The sequence below is a fragment of the Mytilus edulis genome, chromosome 3 (genome assembly GCF_963676685.1).
Source record: "Mytilus edulis chromosome 3, xbMytEdul2.2, whole genome shotgun sequence".
In the NCBI taxonomy this organism is placed as follows: Eukaryota; Metazoa; Mollusca; class Bivalvia; order Mytilida; family Mytilidae; genus Mytilus; species Mytilus edulis.
In genome coordinates, this window is record NC_092346.1 from 48,449,018 (window position 1) to 48,475,223 (window position 26,206).

Genomic DNA, 26,206 nt, shown 5'->3' on the forward strand with positions numbered 1-26,206 from the left:
TGTTTACCTAAATTTATTGTCTCGTGCCGATTATTCTTATTCTTTCAACTCTGAAAATACAACAGATATAATTGTAACAAATGGTCAAATTGGAAATATCAATTCTAATACACAAAATATGAAAAGCTGCTAATTGTCGTTATTCACGTGTGACATTTTAATTGCTTCATATCAAGACAAGAACAATTAGCAGAATTATTATGCTTGGCAGTTCTAATGATTATTTTATTGTTATATGATGGAAAGAATTGTTTGACATATTGAATAGATATTTATTAATATCAAAATTAAGAATTTGATCTTTATGATATGCACATTATATTATGAAATAGCATAGAAAAACAAATTTAACTAAAGCAGGTTTGCATTTCTACTATAAAAGTCTTTTCAGTTATGCATAAGGTTGACAACATTGGCAAGCCGAAACCTACAATTTCAAAAAAAGCATTTATGTATTGATGATCACAAAAGTAGGCGTAATCTGCTTTGATCACTCTTTTAGTAACTTTAAAAACGTGCTGTATATCTTTAAACTGTTATACATTCGTTACATTTTTATTTTATATTGATTAAGATTATACCACAATGTTGGATGTTGTACCCCACATTTTCATATTTTTGTATTAATGAACTGATAAAACTACAATGATTAAAAAGGACAGTTAAAAAAAGACAGGGAAAAAGAGATAAAGATAAAAAAAAAATTTACATTTAAAAACGTTTTTTGAGCAAAATGTAATGAAACAATGCAAACTTGTTTATGCCAGTACTGAATATATATAATTTTAAATAAATACAACAGATAATACCACCGAATTCTTCTATTTGCATTGAAGTACCTACGACAAAATCAGGTATTCATATTAACAATTGTCTTTTTGTAAATTACTCACATAAAAAATCTTTCTTGATAAGTTGTGGACACTTAATAGTGGGAATTAGGTTCTCGGTTAAGTACAACTTCGTGTATATGGTGAACTACAACATCGGCCCGGCGGTTTAATCCAAGAATATGTCCTTTATGATGAGAAAAAATTTATAATAAAGTTTTCATTATCAAAACTGTCATATACAGAAAGCGTTTAATGGACACAAAATATATCGATGCAACGCTATTGGAACGTATTTTTGAATTTATTTAACCTATATTTTCAATTAATATTTCCATGGCCATGATAAGAAACACTATGATATCAAATAAAAATCTAAATGTTTATACACCTTCTTGTGTAAGGAGTTTATTCTTTATCACTTCAACATTCATGATTTTAAATTGTGTACGTAAACACATTTCAGAAACAGTAAAAAAAAATTTTGACATTTTGTCCCCCACAATACATTTCTCTAACATAATATTCTACTTTTCCTTTCCTTCATTTAATTTCGATGAAGTTCTAGTTAAACAATAGATATTGCAAATGGTGAGATTTTTGCAACAAAGAATAAAACATTTTACCTCTAAACGGTGCAAATAGTCCTTGTGTCCTCAGATAGCCAAAGCATCTACTTCTACTATGGAACTTAGTATAACAGTTACCCCATAGACTGTAGAAACGTTGACTACTACATGAGAGTCGATAAGCTGCAATGAAATAATAATACGTAAAACATCAGTAATGTATATAATTATAAATCATTTCGTAATTTAAAAGAAGGCAACGATAGATAACAATACGACCTTCTGCTACGAAAAAAATCAATAACAAACAGAAAGCGATATGGATTCGGAAATGCCAAATAGGATACACTTAAAAGAATAAAAAAACTGCCTGTGTACAAACCAATTAAGAAAAACACTAAATCAGACGCTCTTCGTTTGGGTAAGGGCTTTACAAAAGCTGGGGAATTACAATGTTTGCGACCAATAATCCATTTAAATTTATAGCTTGGAACAGTGCTTTAAATCACAAACTAGTTAAAATGGCATATCTCATCAAATAAAGATAACATTAACATTCATACTACTAAAATAAACCATTTTAATACAAACAGTAAAGTATTATTTTTTTGACACATTATATGAGTGTAATACGTTAATCGGACATAAATTGCGTTAGTTCAAATATATATGAGAAGACAATGAATGAGTGCTAATGAGATAACCCTCAATGCAAGTAAAATTTTGCAAAAGTAAACCATTAAAGATAAAAGTACGGTCTTCAACACGGATAATTAGCTGATTCCCAAAAGCAAGCTATAGAAGGCCCCTAAAATGACAAGTGTAAAACTATTCAAACGGGTAAACCAACGTTCTGATCTATATATATATATATATAAACGAATATCGAGAAACACGTAACCACACCAACAAACGACAACAATTGAACATCAAGTTCATCATCATATACTTATTATAATTGTGTGTTAAGTGCAGTTAAAGAGAAAACCTTTTCGACTCTTTTGAATAATACAAATTAATATTGACAAAAAAACGTATACGGATTCTGAGAGGATTTAACCGTCAATGTAGAGCTCTAATTTCTATAATATAACTTGTTTTGGGCTCTTTCCTTGAAAAGAATATGAATCTAATTTTACTCACAAACAAATTGTTAACTCACCTGAGCCGCGGTAATTAAATTGACTGTTTACGATTCTAAATCCATGATATCTTTTGTAGTAATCGTTATAACTTATAGGATGTCTACTGATCAATCCAGTATTGATTGCTCCAATGACATGTCCTATAAAACATTATAAAATATATCATCACTAAAACATTTTGATATTTATAAAATGTTCTGAGCATGACATATGCAGACAATACTATCGATTCGTAAATTGATTTTCTGATATATTAATATTAAAAAGACCAGCAACCTAAATACGACAAAAGGCGGAATCTATGAAATAAATCATAAGAGGATGTAATATTTGCCCTTTAAAAAACTGACGAAAAAACATAAATCTCAGCGCTGCATGAACTACATATGAGTCTGATATTTTGTTACTTGTATAACTAATTTTACAGATACAGTCATATCAACCCTGCCATGCACACACACACACACATTTCTGAAGGAAATATTTTCTTTCCGGAGCAAAATATTGAAATCTATTGGGATTCATATTCTTCAATCTAGTTGATTTTAAGAAATGCCATGTTCTTCAAAATACTAAGAATAACACAACTTTTACCTCCTAATGCCGCAAATAGTCCTTGTGTCCTCAGATATCCAAAGCATCTACTTCTACTATGGTATCTAGTATAACAGTTACCCCAAAGACTGTAGAAACGTTGACTACTACATGACAATCGATACACTGTAATGAAAGTGTAAGGTCTAGCATTAGCAATTACCTACATGACACACAGTTTATTATTATATGTGACGCCGCTGTTAATAATCATGACTACAATTACTCTTGTTTAACATATATCTTAAACTTGTATGACATGTTGATATCTTTTATTTTATTAGAATCAAGTAAAAATAGCGGAAACTTCAAGTAGGCATTGTCACAACAGCGAACTGACATCAGAAGATATCTTTATATTATTTTTTTTCCTTTATTGATATCACTTAACTTAAGCATTTGCAAAATATTGAGTTTGTCATTTAAATACATTCTTTGTACGAAAAATACCCGTTGATCGCACTCTTCTCTTGTTTAAATGTTCATTTGTTCAAGTCTCCCACAAGTGACAATAAAAGGGATAGTCTTGTGTATTTGGAAGAATAACTTTTGTCTACTGAAACAGTCTGTATGCGATTCGTAGAAAATTTGTACTGTCTAGGTAGAGCTCTCATTTCTATAATATAATTTCAATCAATGTTTTATTCGTGCATTTTATCATCTCATATCTTTCATTTATTCAATATAATAGTTAAATATATAGTTCAATTACCTATGCCGTTGTAAGCAAATTGACTGTTTGCGATTCTAAATCCATGATATCTTTTGTAGTAATCGTTGTAACTTATAGGATGTCCACTGATCAATCCAGTATTGATTGCTCCAATGACATGTCCTATAAATCATGATAAAATATATCATCACTAAAACATTTTAATATTTACAAAATGTTCTGAGCATGACATATGCAGACAATACTGTCGATTCGTAAATTGATTTTCTGATATATTAATTTAAAAAGACCAGCAACCTAAATACGATAAAAGACGGAATCTATGCAATAAATCATAAGAGGATGTAATTTTTGCCCTTTAAAAAACTGACAAAAAACATAAATCTCAGCGCTGCATGAACTACATATTAGTCTGATATTTTGTTACTTGTATAACTATTTTTACAGATACAGTCATATCCACCCTGCCATGCACACACACACACACACATTTCTGAAGGAAATGTTTTCTTTCCGGAGCAAAATATTGAAATCTATTGGGATTCATATTCTTCAATCTAGTTGATTTTAAGAAATGCTATGTTCTTCAATATAATAAGAATAACACAACTTTTACCTCCTAATGCCGCAAATAGTCCTTGTGTCCTCAGATATCCAAAGCATCTACTTCTACTATGGTATCTAGTATAACAGTTACCCCAAAGACTGTAGAAACGTTGACTACTACATGACAATCGATACACTGTAATGCAAGTTTAAGGTCTAGCATTAGCAAATACCTACATGACACACAGTTTATTATCATATGTGACGCCGCTATTAATAATCATGACTACAATTACTCTTGTTTAACATATATCATTAAATTGGTATGACATGTTCATATCTTTTATTTTATTAGAATCAAGTAAAAATAGCGGAAACTTCAAGTAGGCATTGTCACAACAGCATACTGACATCACAAGATATCTTTTATATCTTTTGTTCCTTTATTGATACCACTTAACTTAAGCATTTGCAAAATATTAAGTTTGTCATTCAAATACATTCTTTGTACGAAAAATACCCGTTGATCGCACTCTTCTCTTGTTTTAATGTTCATTTGATCAAGTCTCCCACAAGTGACAATAAAAAGGGATAGTCTTGCGTATTTGGAAGAATAACTTTTGTCTACTGAAACAGTCTGTAAGCGATTCGTAGAAAATTTGTACTGTCTAGGAAGAGCTCTCATTTCTGTAATATAATTTCAATCAATGTTTTATTTGTGAAGTTTATCATCTCATATCTTTCATTTATTCAATATAATCATTAAATATATAGTTCACTTACCTATGCCTTTGTAAGCAAATTGACTGTTTGCGATTCTAAATCCATGATATCTGTTGTAGTAATCGTTGTAACTTATAGGATGTCCACTGATTGATCTAGTACTAAACCTGTTGACTCCTATACCATGTCCTTAACGAAATTATAAAGTATATCATCACTAAAACATATTCATGTATAGAAAATATTCTGAGCATAAAATATCCAGGAAATGCTATCTATGGTAATTCATTTTCTGATATTTGAATATTAAAAAGACAAGCAACATTACTATGACAAAAGGCAGAGTCTATGGAATAAAATTGAGAATGGAAATGGGGAATGTGCCAAAAAGACAACAACCCGACCATAGAAAAAACAACGGCAGAAGGTCACCAACAGGTCTTCAATGTAGCGAGAAATTCCCGCACCCGGAGGCGTCCTTCCGCTGGCCCCTACACAAATATATACTAGTTCAGTGATAATGAACGCCATACTAATTTCCAAATTGTACACAAGAAACTAAAATTAAAATAATACAAGACTAACAAAGGCCAGAGGCTCCTGACTTGGGACAGGCGCAAAAATGCGGCGGGGTTAAACATGTTTGTGAGATCTCAACCCTCCCCCTATAAAATTGAGAATGGAAATGGGGAATATGTCAAAGAGACAACAACCCGACCAAATAAAAAACAACAGCAGAGGGTCACCAACAGGTCTTCAATGTAGCGAGAAATTCCCGCACCCGGAGGCGTCCTTCAGCTGGCCCCTAAACAAATATATACTAGTCCAGTGATAATGAACGCCATACTAATTTCCAAATTGTACACAAGAAACTAAAATTAAAATAATACAAGACTAAAAAAGGCCAGAGGCTCCTGACTTGGGACAGGCGCACAAATGCGGCGGGGTTAAACATGTTTGTGAGATCTCAACCCTCCCCCTATACCTCTAACCAATGTAGAAAAGTAAACGCATAACAATATACCTCTAGCCAATGTAGAAAAGTAAACGCATAACAATACGCACATTAAAATTCAGTTCAAGAGAAGTCCGAGTCTGATGTCAGAAGATGTAACCAAAGAAAATAAACAAAATGACAATAATACATAAATAACAACAGACTACTAGCAGTTAACTGACATGCCAGCTCCAGACTTCAATTAACCTGACTGAAAGATTATGATTTCATCATATGAACATCAGGCACAATCCTTCCCGTTAGGGTTTTAGTATCATACCACCATAACATGTATGAGAACAACATAACCCGTGTCATGCCAATAACTGGTTTTTGAATAAATGTGTTTAGTTCCAATGCAAAGACCCTATAAGTGAATCAATATTAACGCCTCAATATGCAATCTTTAATGACATTTTAACACATTATAAGATGCTGTATCATTTGCTCTCAAAATAACTAACGAAAAAACATGCATCTCAGCACTGCATGAACTCCATATGAGTCTGATAACTTGTTACTTATGTAATTTATTTTACAGATACAGTCATATCAACACTGCCATGCATACACACATACACACATTTATGAAGGAACTGTTTTTTCCGGAGCAAAATATTGAAATCTATTGCGATTCATATTATTCAATCTAGTTGATTTTAAGAAATGCCATGTTCTTCAATATACTTAGAATAACACAACTTTTACCTCCATATGGTGCAAATAGCCCTTGTGTCCTCAGATATCTAAAGCATCTACTTCTACTATGGTATCTAGTATAACAGTTACCCCATAGACTGTAGAAACGTTGACTACTACATGACAATCGATAAGCTGTGATGAAAGTTCAAGGTGAAACATTAGCAATTAGCTATATCACATACATTTCATTATTTGATGCTAAGGTGCTATTCATAATCATGACTTAATTTAGACTAGTTTAACATATATCTTAAATTGGTATAACATGTTGATATCTTCTATTTTATTTTATAGAATAAAAAAGAAAAAAAAGTGGAAAAGTCAAGTATACATTGCCACAACAACATATTGACATCACTATGGATATTTATTTCTTTTTGTCTTTATCGATATGAAAGTAAACTAACGCATTTGTAAAATATTGAGCTTATCATTTGCATCCATTCTTTGTACGAGAATACGAGAAATACGCGTTAGTCGCCTTCTCTCTCATTAAAATATTCATTTGTTAAAGTCTTCCACAAGTGGAAATTAAGGGGATAGTCTTGGCTTTTTTGAAGAATGTCTTTTATCAAATGAAACAGTCTGAATGATTTCCGTAATAGATTTCAGCTGTCTATATAGAGCTCTCATTTTTATAATTTAGTTTCTATTAATGGTATACCGTGAATTTTTTTGGCATGAAAATACGGATTTTTTGTGTTGTTAAAATTTACAGTTACAAAATGTTAGAAATTATTAAAAATTAAGGAATGTATCTCCCTCATGCAAAGCTGTAATTCCTTTCACGGATTTGGCTTTACTTTTTAGCCCTATTTGATGATAGATCTTCACCTTTTATAAAAGTTTTGGAGTTCAAGTATTTTGTCCACGAGCATCACTGAAGAGACATGTATTGTCGAAATGCGTATCTGGTGCAGAAAAGTTGGTACCGTTAATGTTATTGTCTTTTAATATCTATCATTTATTAAAGATAAATATTGAATAAATAGTAAACTTACCTTGACAATTTTAATGAAAATGACTAATAACGAAACACTTGTACTCGGCTCGAAACTATTGTTTACATGTTCATTTGTTCAAGTGTCCCACAAGTGACAAGAAAAGGGATGGTCTTGCGTATTTGGAAGAATGACTTTTGTCAACTGAAACAGTCTGTATGCGATTCGTAAAAACATTGTATTGTCTATGTAGAGCTCTCATTTCTATAATATAATTTCAATCAATGTTTTATTCGTGAATTTTATCATCTCATATTTTTCATTTATTTAATATAATCATTAAATATATAGTTCACTTACCTACGCCGTTGTAAGCAAATTGACTGTTTGCGATTCTAAATCCATGATATCTGTTGTAGTAATCGTTGTAACTTATAGGATATCTACTGATCGATCTAGTACTAAACCTGTTGACTCCTATACCATGTCCTTAACGAAATTATAAAGTATATCATCACTAAAACACATTCATATATAGAAAATATTCTGAGCATAAAATATCCAGGAAATGCTATCTATGGCAATTCATTTTCTGATATTTGAATATTAAGGAAGCTGGCTTGTCATGTTTTAGATTTTTTGTCAGATTTTCAGAATCCTCTGGTTTTATCCATTTGAATGCCTTGAAAAAATTTGCCCGGTGACCCCCATTTTTTTGTTTGTAAATCTTTTACATGTATAATGATAAGCCATCTGTAAAAGTCTTATAAAATTTTAATTACTTTTTAACAGTTTTTGAGAACTTCAACTTGTCAATGATAAAGCTATGAAAAGTCAAGAGAGAATATTTTCCCGCCACAATTTCAATGGCTAATATCTCGAAAACAAGCACGGTGACCTATGTATTTGTTTGCTCTTTGGATTCCTTTATTAATCTCCTATCTATATAAACTAGTTTTTTGAAAAGTTAATTACTTTGAAACTGAGAAGCGAACTCCCTTAAAAAGACAAGCAACATTACTATGATAAAAGGCAGAGTCTATGGAATAAAATTGAGAATGGAAATGGGGAATGTGCCAAAGAGACAACAACCCGATCATAGAAAAAACAACGGCAGAAGGTCACCAACAGGTCTTCAATGTAGCGCGAAATTCCCGCACCCGGAGGCACCTTCCGCTGGCCCCTACACAAATATATACTAGTTCAGTGATAATGAACGCCATACTAATTTCCAAATTTTACACAAGAAACTAAAATTAAAATAATACAAGACTAACAAAGGCCAGAGGCTCCTGACTTGCGACAGGCGCAAAAATGCGGCGGGGTTAAACATGTTTGTGAGATCTCAACCCTCCCCCTATAAAATTGAGAATGGAAGTGGGGAATGTGTCAAAGAGACAACAACCCGACCAAATAAAAAACAACAGCAGAGGGTCACCAACAGGTTTTCAATGTAGCGAGAAATTCCCGCACCCGGAGGCGTCCGTCAGCTTGCCCCTAAACAAATATATACTAGTCCAGTGATAATGAACGCCATACTAATTTCAAAATTGTACACAAGAAACTAAAATTAAAATAATACAAGACTAAAAAAGGCCAGAGGCTCCTGACTTGGGACAGGCGCACAAATGCGGCGGGGTTAAACATGTTTGTGAGATTTCAACCCTCCCCTATACCTCTAACCAATGTAGAAAAGTAAACGCATAACAATATACCTCTAGCCAATGTAGACAAGTAAACGCATAACAATACGCACATTAAAATTCAGTTCAAGAGAAGTCCGAGTCTGATGTCAGAAGATGTAACCAAAGAAAATAAACAAAATGACAATAATACATAAATAACAACAGACTACTAGCAGTTAACTGACATGCCAGCTCCAGACTTCAATTAACCTGACTGAAAGATTATGATTTCATCATATGAACATCAGGCACAATCCTTCCCGTTAGGGTTTTAGTATCATACCACCATAACATGTATGAGAACAACATAACCCGTGTCATGCCAATTACTGGTTTTTGAATAAATGTGTTTAGTTCCGATGCAAAGACCCTATAAGTGAATCAATATTAACGCCACAATATGCAATCTTTAATGACCTTTTAACACATTATAAGATGCTTATCATTTGCTCTCAAAATAACTATAACGAAAAAACATGAATCTCAGCATTGCATGAACTCCATATGAGTCTGATAACTTGTTACTTATGTAATTTATTTTAATACAGTCATATCAACACTGCCATGCACACACACACACACCAACATTTATGAAGGAATTGTTTTTTCCGGAGCAAAATATTGAAATCTATTGCGATTCATATTATTCAATCTAGTTGATTTTAAGAAATGCCATGTTCTTCAATATACTTAGAATGACACAAATGTTACCTCCATATGGTGCAAATAGCCCTTGTGTCCTCAGATATCTAAAGCATCTACTTCTACTATGGTATCTAGTATAACAGTTACCCCATAGACTGTAGAAACGTTGACTACTACATGACAATCGATAAGCTGTGATGAAAGTTCAAGGTGAAACATTAGCAATTAGCTATATCACATACATTTCATTATTTGATGCTAAGGTGCTATTCATAATCATGACTTAATTTAGACTAGTTTAACATATATCTTAAATTGGTATAACATGTTGATATCTTCTATTTTATTTTATAGAATAAAAAAGAAAAAAAAATGGAATAGTCAAGTATACATTGCCACAACAACATATTGACATCACTATGGATATTTATTTCTTTTTGTCTTTATCGATATGAAAGTAATCTAACGCATTTGTAAAATATTGAGCTTATCATTTGCATCCATTCTTTGTACGAGAATACGAGAAATACGCGTTAGTCGCCTTCTCTCTCATTAAAATATTCATTTGTTAAAGTCTTCCACAAGTGGAAATTAAGGGGATAGTCTTGGCTTTTTTGAAGAATGTCTTTTATCAAATGAAACAGTCTGAATGATTTCCGTAATAGATTTCAGCTGTCTATATAGAGCTCTCATTTTCATAATTTAGTTTCTATTAATGGTATATCGTGAATTTTGTTGGCATGAAAATACGGATTTTTTGTGTTGTTATAGTTTACAGTTACAAAATGTTAGAAATTGTTAAAAATTAAGGAATGTATCTCCCTCATGCAAAGCTGTAATTCCTTTCACGGATTTGGCTTTACTTTTTAGCCCTATTTGATGATATATCTTCACCTTTTATAAAAGTTTTGGAGTTCAAGTATTTTGCCCACGAGCATCACTGAAGAGACATGTATTGTCGAAATGCGCATCTGGTGCAGAAAAGTTGGTACCGTTAATGTTATTGTCTTTTAATATCTATTATTTATTAAAGATAAATATAGAATAAATAGTAAACTTACAATGACAATTTTAATGAAAATGACTAATAACGAAACACTTGTACTCGGCTCGAAACTCTTGTTTACATGTTCATTTGTTCAAGTGTCCCACAAGTGACAAGAAAAGGGATGGTCTTGTGTATTTGGAAGAATGACTTTTGTCAACTGAAACAGTCTGTATGCGATTCGTAAAAGAATTGTATTGTCTATGTAGAGCTCTCATTTCTATAATATAATTCCAATCAATGTTTTATTCGTGAATTTTATCATCTCATTTCTTTCATTTGTTCAATATAATCATTAAACATATAGTTCACTTACCTATGCCGTTGTAATTAAATTGACTGTTTACGATTCTAAATCCATGATATCTTTTGTAGTAATCGTTGTAACTTATAGGATATCTACTGATCGATCTAGTACTAAACCTGTTGACTCCTATACCATGTCCTTAACGAAATTATAAAGTATATCATCACTAAAACACATTAATATATAGAAAATATTCTGAGCATAAAATATCCAGGAAATGCTATCTATGGTAATTCATTTTCTGATATTTGAATGTTAAAAAGACAAGCAACATAACCATAATAAAGGGCAGAGTCTATGGAAACACATTATAAGATGCTGTATCATTTGCTCTCAAAATAACTGACGAAAAAACACGAATCTCAGCGCTGCATGAACTACATATGAGTCTGATAACTTTTTACTTATGTAATTTAATTTACAGATACAGTCATATCAACCCTGTCATGCACACATACACACACACCCGCATTTATGAAGGAATTTTTTTTTCCGGAGCAAAATATTGAAATCTATTGCGATTCATATTCTTCAATCTAGTTGATTTTAAGAATTGCCATGTTCTTCAATATACGTAGAATAACACAACGTTTACCTCCAAATGGTGTAAAAAGACCTAGTGTCCTCAGATATCCAAAGCATCTACTTCTACTATGGTATCTAGTATAACAGTCACCCCAAAGTCTGTAGAAACGTTGACTATTACATGCCAATCGGTACGCTGTGATAAAGGTAATATGAACAATCAATTACTAACTACATCACATAAATTCAATTATTGTTTGCAACACTGTTATTATGATGATACTGTAATCTAGTCTCGATCTTATTTATATTGTTAACTGACATGACATTTTGTAATTTTCTTTTAGATCTGGTAGAAGATTACCAAGTATATTATAACGACAGCAACCTAGCAACACATGCATGCATGATCTTTCCTCGTTTGAAATATTAATTATGCTTAATTTTTACGAAAGTGGTAGTTTCAGACTAAACCATACTCGTTTAGTAACACGGTTTTTTTTTTCTCTTAAAAATCACCCTGTATGTGACTCTATGTTGTGTCTTGTTATTTAACTGTTTGCCTTTCTTTAATAGCCATGGCGCTGTCAGTTTATTTTCGATGAGTTTGACTGTCCCTTTGGTATCTTTCGCCCCGCCTTTGTAAGTTTGAATCCTCTATGTAAAGCTCTCATGTATATTACTTCTAATATATTTGTTTCATGATTTGAATTCTGAATTTTTATCATTTATTCAATTAAGGTGGTACCCAACCCTTTCACTAAAATTAATTAGGTTCGGTTTAATTTTCATGAAACTTTGACATAGTATTTACTTTGACCCTTTGACAAAAATGTAAAAAATTCTAAATATTTGAACCAACCAATTTATCAGAAAAAATACACTGGTTACATAGCAGTTTGACAAACACTAATTTTGATCATTGAGAAGCTTAGTATTCCCTTAATAACTCGACGTAATAAAAACGTTTAGCTGATTTTACAGAGTTATCTCCCTGTAGTGTTAGGTACCACCTTAAACAAATATATCAACTAACCTAAACCATTGTAATAAAATTGACTATTCGCTATTCTAAATCCATGATATCTGTTGTAGTAATCGTTGTAACTTATAGGATGTCCACTGATCGATCTGGTATTGAACCTGCTAACTCCAATACCATGTCCTTTATGACACAAACAAAAATATTTCATAAAAAACATTTTCATATCATATATTTTCTTAGAACACAATATGAATAACTAATATCAGAATAAATTTAACTGTCTTGAGTATGAATATTTAAAACATTTCATATTTAGCAAAACATCTTAAATAAAACAGTGATCAATAATGTAGAAAATCAAAGTATAAGATGCTTCAATTGTGTTTTTTTTAATGTATCGACAAAAATAATTACGGATCTTAGTTTCAGTTTTACAAGAAACATTTTTTTACATAACATCAAAATCGTGTTACTTCCTTTAATCTTTTTCATACATACAAAACACAAAAAAAAAAAAAAAAAAAATACAGTAAAATAATCCACAAAGCGTGCACACATATATAGTTATAACTATAATGAGGTAGTTTGTGTGTAGAATTTTCAAATGTAATAGAATGGTAATGTATATTTGATCCAAGTATTTCTAAGATTATAGTATTTACTTCAAATTACTGTCGCGAAAATTTGATAACTTGTTTCATGACAATATTACCTCCAAATGATGCAAAAAGACCTTGTGTCCTCAGATATGCAAAACATCTAGTTCTACTATGGTATCTAGTATAACAGTCACCCCAAAGGCTGTAGAAACGTTGACTACTACATGACAATCGATACCCTGTAATGGAAATTTAGATGAACAATCAGTAATAAAGTACATGACAATCGATACGCTGTCATAAAAGTAAAGGCGAGTAAACAGTTATTATCTACAATAATTATATAATTGAATGATTCAGTGTTATCGTAATCATGCTTTAGTTTAGTGACGTTATTATCTATATCGGTAACTGACATGAAATTTTGTAATTTATTTTTTAATTTGATAGAAAAATTATCAAGACGGCATTGCGTCGAAAGCAACCCATCAACACATGCATGCAACATATCAGACTCTATATCGGTAACTGACATGAAATTTTGTAATTTATTTTTTGATTTGATAGAAAAATTATCAAGACGGCATTGCGTCGAAAGCAACCCATCAACACATGCATGCAACATATCTGACATCAGACTCGGATTTCTCTTGAACTGAATTTTAATGTGCGTATTGTTATGCGTTTACTTTTCTACATTGGCTAGAGGTATAGGGGGAGAGTTGAGATCTCACAAACATGTTTAACCCCGCCGCATTTTTGCGCCTGTCCCAAGTCAGGAGCCTCTGGCCTTTGTTAGTCTTGTATTATTTTAATTTTAGTTTCTTGTGTACAATTTGGAAATTAGTATGGCGTTCATTATCACTGGACTAGTATATATTTGTTTAGGGGCCAGCTGAAGGACGCCTCCGGGTGCGGGAATTTCTCGCTACATTGAAGACCTGTTGGTGACCCTCTGCTGTTGTTGTTTTTTATTTGGTCGGGTTGTTGTCTCTTTGACACATTCCCCATTTCCATTCTCAATTTTATAACATATGTCCTTTATGTTTTTGTGTCTTGAATGATATGAAAAGTGTGTTATATAATCTAGATTTGTACTTTGTATGGGAAACGCTCGTTATGCATAATCTTCCATCGGTTAAATATTTATTATGATTAATATTACAAACGTGGTAATTTTGGACTTACCCATACCCGTTTCAGTAACACTATTGTTTAAAATAAAGTACCCTTGATGTTTTTCTAGGTGAGTTGTGAATCGTCTATGTAGAGCTTTAATGTCTATTACGTTTGAATATCTGTGTTTCATGACTTAAAATTTAGAAATTTTATTATTTATTCAATTAAACAAACATATAACAGATAGGTTAACTGACCTAACCCATTGTAACGGAATCCTCTATCTACGATTCTAAACCCATGATATCTGTTGTAGTATTCGTTGTAACTTATAGGATGTCCGCTGATCGATCTGGTATTGAACCTGTTAATTCCAATGCCATGTCCTTTATGAAACAAATAAAAAGTCTTCCAAAAAAAATTTCATATCATATATATTGTTTAGAACACAATGTGAATACTTATTTATCTTTCTCGAAAACAAATATGACAATTTTTTAACAGGCAGAAAACCATATCAAACACAATATCAGCCAGGAATGTAAAAAGAGTATATAATGCTATTTTATCATTCGTTTAGTAGTAAATACAGTAGTTTTGAATATTTGATAAATAGCCTGCTGTTTAATCTATATCGCGCAACTTTGATGCGCACCCTTTATCGCATACCCTTTATCACACCCCTACCTTTTATCGCATACCTTTTATCACACCCCTATTTTTTTTTTTTTTTTTTGCCTAAGAAATATTTTTCCTCAAAATAGGTACGGTCATTCGGGTGTGACGCAATTTATTGAATGACGTCATTGTTTGGTATGTACATGTGACGTCAAAAACGTCTAGTTTTCATATTTTTTGGCACACTAAATGCAAGTGTAAAAAAAAATACAAAACACACGAAAAAATGCAATAATAAACAAAATATTTTTAAAACAACAACACGCAAATTGTAAGGTAATCCAGGTGCTTTGGATAAGTAATTGAACAGTTCTTTTAAGGCTTTTAAAACAAGACAAAAGTAGAACTGAAGGTAATCCAGTGAACAGTTCATATAATATAACTCCCCTGTTTAAATATATGATAAAGCGTATAAAACATGGCAAAATCCGTATCACATGCCGTATCACCCTCGACCAATATCATCCCTCGGGCTGATATTGGTGTCTAGGTATGACACGACATATGAAACGGATTTTGCCATGTATTATTCTCTATATTTTAGCTTTCAAATATATCAACAAAATACCTACGGATCTTAGTTTCAGTTTTACAACAGACTAAACATCTTCCTTTTTCCTTTGATCTGTTTTAAACATACGAAAACACAAATACATTTCCATAATCCCTTAAACGCTAAATCAGATATAGTATTATTTGTACGTTCTTGTGCATAATTTTCAAACGTTATAATACGTATTCAATACAATCATCAATGCTCTTCAACTTTGTACATGTTTGGCTTTCTTACTATGTTGATCTGGGCATCACTGATGAGTCTTATGTAGACGAAACACGCGTCTGGTGTATTGAATTATAAGCGTGGTGCCTTTGATAACTTCTACAATAACTTGGTCAAAGACAATATTACCTCCAAATGGTGCAAATAGTCCTTGTGTTCTCAGATATTCAAAGCATCTATTTCTACTATGGTATCTAGTATAACAGTCACCCCAAAGGCTGTAGAAACGTTGACTACTACATGACAATCGGTACGCTGTGATGAAAGTTAATATGAACAATCAGTAATAAACTACATGACATAAATACCATCATTGTATGTATTATTGTTATCATAACTGAGGTCTAATTTAGTCGCGACGTTATTTTTATCGTCAACTGACATGAAATTTTGTAATTTATTTTTTGGTTTGATAGAAAAATTATCAAAGGGGCATTACATCGAAAGCAACTCATCAGCATATACATTCCACATATGTCCTTTATTTCATTTTCTTTCTAGAATGAGAAAAAAAAACATATAAAAATGGTGTAGTCTTAAGAAGGTGGCAGTTTTGGACTAACCCATACCCGTTTTAGTAACAAACACGATTGTTCTCTTATAAAGTACACTTAATGTAATTCTAGGTGAGTTTTGAATCGTTTATGTAGAGCTTCCATGTCTATTGCCTTTAAATATCTTTGTCTCATGACTTGAATTTTGATTTTTCGTCATTTATTCAATTAAACAAATTGACAGATAGGTTCACTCACATAAACCATTGTAATAGAATCCTCTGTCTACGATTCTAAATCCGTGGAATCTGTTGTAGTAATTGTTATAACTAATATGATGTCCACTGGCAAATCTATTATTGTATCGGCTAACTCCAAAGCCATGTCCTTTATAAAACAGAAAAATATTAAAAAAAAATTCATATAATATATTTTCTTTAAGAATGTTTTTTTTTCACAATATCTTTTCAACTTTTTAAATCTTTTTGATGCACACCAAACACAAAAACATTAATATGATTCATAAAACGTGCACACAGAAATATTTATTTATAGATATAATGTGTTAGTTACAGTTATTATTATTGCAATATGTATTTGATCGAAATTGTTTTATTGATTATATTAACTATTTCATTGTACTGTTCCGAGTATTCAATAACTTTGTTTAAGATGATATTACCTCCAAATGGTGCAAAAAGACCTTGTGTCCTCAGATATCCAAAGCATCTACTTCTACTGTGGTATCTAGTATAACAGTCACCCCAAAGACTGTAGAAACGTTGACTACTACATGACAATCGGTACGCTGTGATGAAAGTTAATATGAACAATCAGTAATTGACTTGATTTGACATGACAAATATTTCCCCAATGAATGCTACACTGTTATCATTATCATGCTTTAATTTAGTCTCGTTCTTATTTATATCGTTAGTTCTTATATTGTTAATCAACATGATATATTGTTATATTCTATTTGATTTGATTTGATACAATGTAAATTAAAATTACCAGCGATAACATTGATTTAGTAATACAGCGACCTAAGAACACATACATACCACATATGTCTCTCATATTTCAACTGACTAGAATGATATAACGTATTATAAACTTTTTAAAAATATTGTGTTATATAATCTTAATACATAGTTTGTATTACAAACGGTCGTTAGGGTATATGATATTCCCTCTTGCAAATATTCATGAGGTATAATTTATTATAAGTGGCAGTTAAAGTATAAACCATAATCTTTTAGAAATACATTTTTTTATTAATAAAGAATCCCGATTGCGACATTGTGTGAACATTGAACCATCTATGTCGAGCTCTCTTGTCTGTTATACAACTTCTATATTTGTTTGTTTCATCAATGTTTTTCTTGAATTGTTATTATTTATTACATTAACAGTCAACTTACCTAAACCATTGTAATAAAATCTACTATCAACAATTCGAAATCCATGATATCTGTTGTAATAATCGTTGTAATTTATTTGTGGTCCATTGATAAATCTTCTACCGATTCCAATACTGTGTCCTAAACAAAATAAAAATAAAAAATCTTCACAAAAAACGTATTAACAAATTATATTTGTTTATCATGAAATATAAAGGAATACTATTTCTTTAACTGGCACAAGAAACAATTTATGCGTTCAATACGTTTTGTTATCTAATGGATTCTACTTCATACATAACAAAATCCACGGGGTTACACTACGCTCACACATATCAATTAACGTAATTTGTTAGATTCTTGCACAATTGTAATACATTAAAATTTAGCTTTATATCTTCGATAAACATGATTTTAAGATTATTACAGTATATATGACATTGCACTAAGGAATGTGACTAAATTTCAATCACTTCGTATACGACAATATTACCTCCAAACGGTGCAAATAATGCTTGTGTCCTTAGATATTCAAAGCATCTACTTCTACTATGGTATCTTGTATAACATTCTCCCCAAAGACTGTAGAACCGACTACCACTACATGTCAGCTGATATGCTAAGATAATGTAAATGGGTAAACCATTAGTAATGTATCTACATAACAAACAACCAGTTATTTAAAGCTAAATATTTATTCATGTGTAATCATGCATTAAGTTGCAGATGCCTCCTTTTTCATATGATGTAAAACATATGCACAGTAGATTTCAATAAGTCAGCATCACAACAACACATCAGCACCCAAATATTAGCTCTCTACCATTTTTATCAAGAATTATATGACTATAATAATTCATTTTAAAATATTCGTGTATTTCAACATTAGGTTATGCAATACGTTTGTCGGGCCTAATTAACACTAATTTGAATACTCATTTAAACTTATATGTCTATTGTTTCAATGAAAGGTAATAGTTTGCAATTTTGCAAACACTATATTACGTTTTTACAAAACATATTGCAACTGTGAGAAAATTTAGCTATTACTGTAGAAAGCTCTCATTTCTATGACACAACTTACAAGCATTCATATTTAATGGTTTGTTCCCCTAACATACCAATAATTTTATTAAACTAATAAACACACAGTTGACTTACTTAGTCCATTGTAATGGAATCTACTATCAACAATTCTGAATCCATGGTATCGGTTGTAGTAATCGATGTAACTTATATGGTGTCCATGGATAAATCTGGAATTGTGGCTTAAAGGGTGTCCATGGATAATGGGATGGTGACTTATATGGTGTCCATGGATAATGGGATGGTGTCCATGGATAATGGCATGGTGTCCATGGATAATGGCATGGTGTCCATGGATAATGGCATGGTGAATTATATGCCCTCTAGAACTGTGACCTATCAATTTACTGCATGTACTGTGTTCTTCAAGAAAAAAATATTCCATTTTAAACTCACTTTGTTTTCTAGATAAAATCATAATCACATAACATCAATATAAAAGTTATCAAACGTTTGCCGTTTTTTCGAGATATGAGCTTTTAAAAGTTAGAAATCAATCCTGCATGCGATGTGAGTGAAAAAAAATCCATAACATTAGAGAGTATATTAGCATATGCTTAAACAGAAGCTATTAAGGTAGATAGGGTGTCTTCCTCCATCTTGGATTTTGAAATACTAAAAAGCAAGGTCTAGATCTTTGATGAAATGTGCAAATTTTTATAGTAGTAGGTAATTCATGTGTAAGAATTTTCATTGTAATATAGAAAATGCCATGTTTGATCATATTTATGATTGTATTTTACAAAAATAAGAATTCTTTTGTTTGATTCATTTTTTTCCAACTTTGTCAAATAAGGGGAGGCAACTCAAATGCAAGGGCAGATAATCCAGATAGTATTACTTTTACAATAGAATGTGTTAGGAATTTACCCATTTTTACATGTAGCAAGAAAACGAGTCCGATGACCCCATTTTTTCTTTTTCTTATCTGAAAGCATAATATTGAAGCTATCTTCTCATATTTTATCTCAAAATTCTATGGTGTGGTTTGCGTTTTATGGCGGAAAAATGGGTTTTCCATGCATAATCTATACAAAATCTTGACAATTTTGAACAACCTGTAGCGTGAAAATAAGTCTGGTGACCCATTCTTTTTATTAATGTTTTTAAACAAGCAGGATATGAACTACATTTTGGCAAATTATTAAAAGATTCTATGGATTATAATTTAGACACCCCATCTACCTTAAGTATTTGAAAAGACAATAACTGATCTCATATTCAGTCCAATATCAAACTATTTATGTCTTGAGAACATCTTGTTTTTTTCTCTTTTATCTATTTGCTGTATACTTAATATAGAAATAAATTTGTATTAACTCCTCTCCAACCTCAAAGGCACAATTACTTAAATATTCCTGTACAAAATACTAATGCGTATAATAACTATTGCCTTATTTTCCTCGATCGAAATGTTTTGAAAAACTATACGTACCAATTACTAGTGACTATCTAGAATTGTGTAACTAAGTATAAGACACTGTGATCTACCGAACTAGACTTCTTATCGTCTATTTACTAACACGAGCAACATGACGGGTGCCACGGGAAAAGCAGGATCTGCTTACCCCATCCGGAGTAACTAAAATAACACCCCAGTGTTTTCTGGTGTTCGTTTTGCTAAGTCTTTAGTTTACAATGATGTTTGTGTACTATTTATTGTCTATTTGTCTTTTTCGTGCTTAGTCATGACTTTGTCTGTTTATTTTCTATCTATAAGTTTGAATGTCTCTCGCGTGTCTTTATTTGGCCTTTTATAACATTTTTGATTCGAGCGTCACTGATGAGTCTTTTGTAGACGAAACGCGCGTCTTTTATTCCTGATATCAATGATGCGGTTTTTTTTCATTTCTAAGTATTCGACAATATTACCTCCAACCAATCTAAAAACATTTCGTTTCCTCATCTCTCTGAAGCATTGTATTATAGTATTATGTCTATGCAAACAGTTATTCCAAAGACTGAAGAGCCGTCCTCTACTGCATGTCACTCTGAAATCTGAAAAGTTAGATAGCAAGAATACCGAACTCCGATGAAAATTCTAAACAGAAAGTCCCTAAACAAATGGCAAAATCAAAATCTCGAGCTGACCAACTGAATGGAAGATAACTGTAATATTCTTGACTTGTTAACAAAAAAAAAAAAAAAAAAAAAATGTCAAAGTTTAGTTTTAAATATAGCTCATATGTGAAATACAACGTGACTACGTCGTTGTTCATTTATCGGCTTTTCCTGTCTACACTTGAATGTCAATATATGTTTGTTGTATTGTCTTTTGAAGAAGAAATTGTGCTTGTCGTTGTTTAGTCGTCTTTCATTTATTTGCTATGGCTTCGTCACTTTGTAGTTGAACAAATGCAATGGATGCACGTTTTGCCATTGGATTTTCGGCCCCTTTTCAAACGAGTATCTACATTTACATTAATCTGATTGCTAAGTCACTTACGATTTCCATGGTAAGTGAATCTACTATTGACGATTCTGAATCCTCCTTGAAATCTACAACTGAATGTTTGGATGTGTCCATGGTGAACTTGGTGAAGATATCCTTGTTGAATAGATAAACTACATATTAGACTGAATGTAACATTGTTATATAGTAACAATATTAAAACGGATAAGATATCAGATAATGGCGTTTATCTTGATTATCAAGTTATTAAAGCTTCTGAAGATATCAGAATAAAATGTATATAATTGAACACGTTTCGAAGCTGAAACACTGGTTTATGTTAAGTACCAATACTAGCTTTTCAACATTAAAGGAAAGCTTTATTAATAATTCGCATTTATTTCTTAGTAAAAACAAATATTACTGAATATGGTTATGGCTTGTTCCGAACAAGGACATGATTTATAAATGTATTGTGTATCAGTTTCTACTTGTGACGAATACTTTGTTTAATAGCTGATACAATGTAAGTCATTCATTGATTTATGATTATAAGACAATATTAACTCCCTATCCTGTGATAATTGTATTTTAATTGATACTTGATGCAAATATTTTTCAAATTTCAACACTTAAAAATCGACAGAACGGTTTATAATCCTAAAAGGAAAAATGTTTCCCCTAGGATGGCCAAGGATTCAAAGTTAAGTATTTTAATTGGTCACCAAGTTGTTTTCAAACGAATACTACTGATCTGTTTTATGAAAACTAGCTGCAGTGTACACAATTATAAATTCTAATATCTTTGATGATAACAAAATACCAACATTGCCATTTTTTGGATTCGAGCATAACACTGATAAAATTAGAAGGTTTGAAAATATTTTAAAATTTCATACCAGTAACCGGGAAATTACGGTATGAATGATACTAACAAATTCAACGAATGATATAAATATCACTTACTCATACATACCAGCTGTTAATATTGATTTAAAAAAAAAACGTCCAGAGGGCAATATCATTGACTGTGTGATGTTCGCGGAAACAAAATACTTACATTTTTGGCTATAGCACGTCGATACATAAATAGAGTTCTATTACAATACATTAATTTCTCATGATTTGCGGACGCTGTATGCTACATGTACTTACTATTGGTTGACCCCTCACATATCGCCACTGAAGATGAAGAAAAAAAAATCAAATTAAGATTACAAAACAAATACTATTATAGGTAACGTAAACTGTCTTAGCTACGAAGTTTAAAAAAAAATCTGAATATGATTCAACCGTTTATAAAAGCGGAACTGTGAAATGATATTTCGCTATGAGCAGTCCGTTTTGGTTCAATTTTACAACTTAAACCCAAATACATCGATGGTGTGTTATTGACTGTTCCTGTCAAATTGACAATAATTCAACACAAAGTCATTTGAATACGTTTTCATTAGAACTTCAGTGAACATCTTTTCTGGTCTGTGATAACTAGCAGGGTCTACGCATGAGCTGACCATGTTTATTTATTATGCAACGAATCGCAACATTGAATAATAAGATAAGCACAATTAAGGTATCTTTTATACACTAACTTTGCACACGGAAAACATTCAAATCCATGGGAAGCGGTTTAAATATTTTTAATCTATGAAATAAAGTCAAACAGCCTAGAAATATTGTCGTTATACGAATACATGTGCTTTTATGTGAAGTTATATCCATAACTATATTAAAATCAAGTCACATAACAGAATGTTTGGCGATCATCTCTACGGACAATTAGATTATATTTAAAAACTCACACGGAAAAGTGTTAAACAAACCCTACAGAAATCAAATATTAAGGAGTTGCATTTAAAGAATCATTCCAATTTTTTACTATTTAACGTGTTTTAAATTTGTACTGTTGTCCTGTCATGTAATGTTGTTTTCTTAGTGTTATATTGAACATTGTCATTAAAGCGCGAGGTTTGGTTAGACGCAAAACCAGGTTCAAAATGTCCTGTACCAAGTCAGGGAAATGGCAGTTGTTATTGTAAAGTTCCTTTCTGTATGTGTTGCATTATAGTGTTTCTCTCCTCTTATATTTGATGTGTTTTCCTCCTCAGTTTTAATTTGTAACCCTGATTATGTTAACACAAAATTTAACGTATAGTTTAAAGTTGCTGTCAAGAGCATTTTGATATGTTTTTTTTTGTTCAATCTAACATGTTATTATATATTAAATCGTAGAATGCCAATCGTTTCAAAACGTAACTATTTGTTTGCAAAAAGCAATACATAGTTACTTCCACATGTTCCAGAAGATTTTCGTTTTGGTTAATGACGTCTTTCTTATATATTTTCCGAAATTAATCAAAATATGACTATAACTGTGATACTTGCTGTTTGGTGCTATCTTCGCGCGCTACCGTCGCGTGATTTAATATGTATAAGTATGATAAAATCGTTTGATGCACAATTGGTTTTGGTAAATAGTTGTTATTACATACGTTTCTTTGACACGGTACTCGGAATATGGAATCAAAACAATTACTATCCTCTGTCTCTGTAAATATGTGGTTTTTGACTCTTGAAACACTTATATTCGCCCAAGCCGCTGGCCATGGACTCAATGAATTTCAGTTTTTCAAATTCAACATGTTTGTATCATAGTGTAAGCACGACCTTCACGTTATCCTGAACGTTTTATAAATTAAACATCTTGGGTTCAATGCTTGATCCTTAATCATAACATACTATTCGGTACTATTCACGTCATCGATGTTTTAGAAGCATGTTACCATTGATAACAATTAACAGCTCTTCGCATTTTATAGCCGCCTCTTCTTAAATTTTTCTCTAAGCTAATCTTGTAATTGATGAATAATTGTGTCAAAATTTTGTCAATAAACTGGACATGAAACTGCACTGTAAAAGAGGGACGAAAGATACCAAAGGGACAGTTAATCCTGTAAATCTTCAGGTGAAAACAATATCGGATCCTAACATTGAAACTGGTCTATAATAATATATAGGCCAGGATGCATTGTCTAGCTGAATCATACCTTGGAAGAATAAATTATTTTGCATGACATACGAAACATTAATGGTTACATATGAAAAACTGTTGGCTTATACCAAACAATTTTACGGTAATTTCGTACGCTTCGACCTATAAAAATACTGTATTTGTCCTATTAGAATCGAAATAATTCCTTCATGTCATGCTCTGTGCTCATTTTAACATGGGTAGGCATTATATTTGACCACATTTTACACCTCGCTAACGCTCAGTGTAAAATATCGACAAATATAATGCCTACCCATGTTAAAATGAGCAAAGAGCATGATATGAAGGAATTATTTCTTAATTCATGAAAGAACGCATCCATTCCTGAATAAACTAAAAAATAGCTTTTATTCTAAAAGATTGATAATTCTCATTTCTGCAAAAACATTTTGTGGGCTAATAAGATTTTTTCATAAAAACTGGATAAAAATGCAAAAAAATTGCCTGAAATCTACAAGAGTTATTTCCCTTTTTAGAACTCATCAAAGTTTTAAAATAGAAAGTCATTTGTTCATCCCAATATGCTCAAAGTGGTTTGCTGAAGTTATTTATAATCTACTTAAAAAGCAGATAGAAGGAAGAAACAAATGAAACTAAAAATAGCGAGTTGTACAAGTTATTATATTTTGCTCAACAAATACTGTACAGGTAATTACTCGTACAATTGTATTTGTACAAGTAATAACTTGTATGATGGCATCATACAAGTAATTACTCTTACAAAGTTTTTGTACAGGTAATAACCTGTACAAAATAAAAAAATGTGCACGACATATATATATAAATGATGTCTTCTATATCTAAATGCATTATCGATATTTCAGAATACACCTTTTAAGAACGACCAAATATATGTCTTATTCTTTAATTTATATTTGCGCCATGATGATAGAAATTCAAGAAAAAAAATTAACTACCTGCAAGTGCAATAGCTAGAAGAAGACGTATTCCGTGAGCCATGATATTGAATGCGATTAGAAGTAGGAGTTTAGTTATTTTATACTGTGTTAACTTTGCCATGTGTTACAGTATAATATTGACACAAAATGTTTAGTTTTTGTGTTCATTTCTACTTATTGTGTTATAACATATGTACTTGCACGAGTAAACTTCCGTGTTCTGTAAATTCAACATGAAAATCAAACCGGATAAAAAAAAAAGTAACATGCTCTTGTCTGCGTCAAAAGTCGTTTTAACATATGTAAGTGATTGTAGTGGTATACAATTTCTAAAGAATGCATTCTTTTTTCTCATACTTTTTTTCTTTCATCTATTTTGCTGACAGTACTGACATAAGAAGGTGAAGTAATATTTGTGTATGATGACAATATTCACATAATTAAAAGTAAAGTTGCGTTAGATAATGGTATGACCTTTATATTTACCAATAACCAAAAGCCCCACTGAATAGTCAACTTTACTCCAAGTTGACTAATGTAATGATGAAACAACGTAAATATATATGCCTTATCGAATTTTCACTTATTACCGAGTTTGTACCAACACGAGCAACACGACGGGTACCACATGTGGAGCAGGATTTGCTTACTCTACCGGAGTACCTAATATCAGGCCCGTTTTGGGTATAGCTCCTGTTGCTAAGTTTTTACTTGTTTAACTATTGTTATTCCGTTGATTTTTTTCTTTTTTATAATTAGCCATGGTATTGCCAGGTTATTTTCTATGAGTT

The 26,206-nt window shown here is 31.6% G+C and overlaps 1 protein-coding gene across 1 annotated transcript; it reads right to left on the reverse strand.

The window, feature by feature from the left end:
- LOC139514312 (uncharacterized) lies at positions 1-25,482 on the reverse strand. Its single transcript, XM_071303396.1, has 26 exons — positions 25,434-25,482; positions 22,620-22,646; positions 21,519-21,620; positions 20,945-21,070; positions 19,148-19,435; positions 18,480-18,605; positions 18,008-18,127; positions 17,266-17,391; positions 16,842-16,970; positions 16,219-16,344; positions 14,888-15,016; positions 13,625-13,750; positions 12,964-13,092; positions 11,998-12,123; positions 11,412-11,540; positions 10,117-10,242; positions 8,081-8,209; positions 6,786-6,911; positions 5,141-5,269; positions 4,428-4,553; positions 3,851-3,973; positions 3,139-3,264; positions 2,562-2,684; positions 1,457-1,582; positions 894-1,017; positions 1-427 (listed from the first exon to the last, which is right to left on the reverse strand). Exons 1-25 carry the CDS (start codon positions 25,474-25,476, stop codon positions 926-928), a joined length of 3,078 nt encoding a protein of 1,025 aa, XP_071159497.1. The 5' UTR covers positions 25,477-25,482; the 3' UTR covers positions 1-427; positions 894-925.
- Positions 25,483-26,206: the final 724 nt, after the last annotated feature.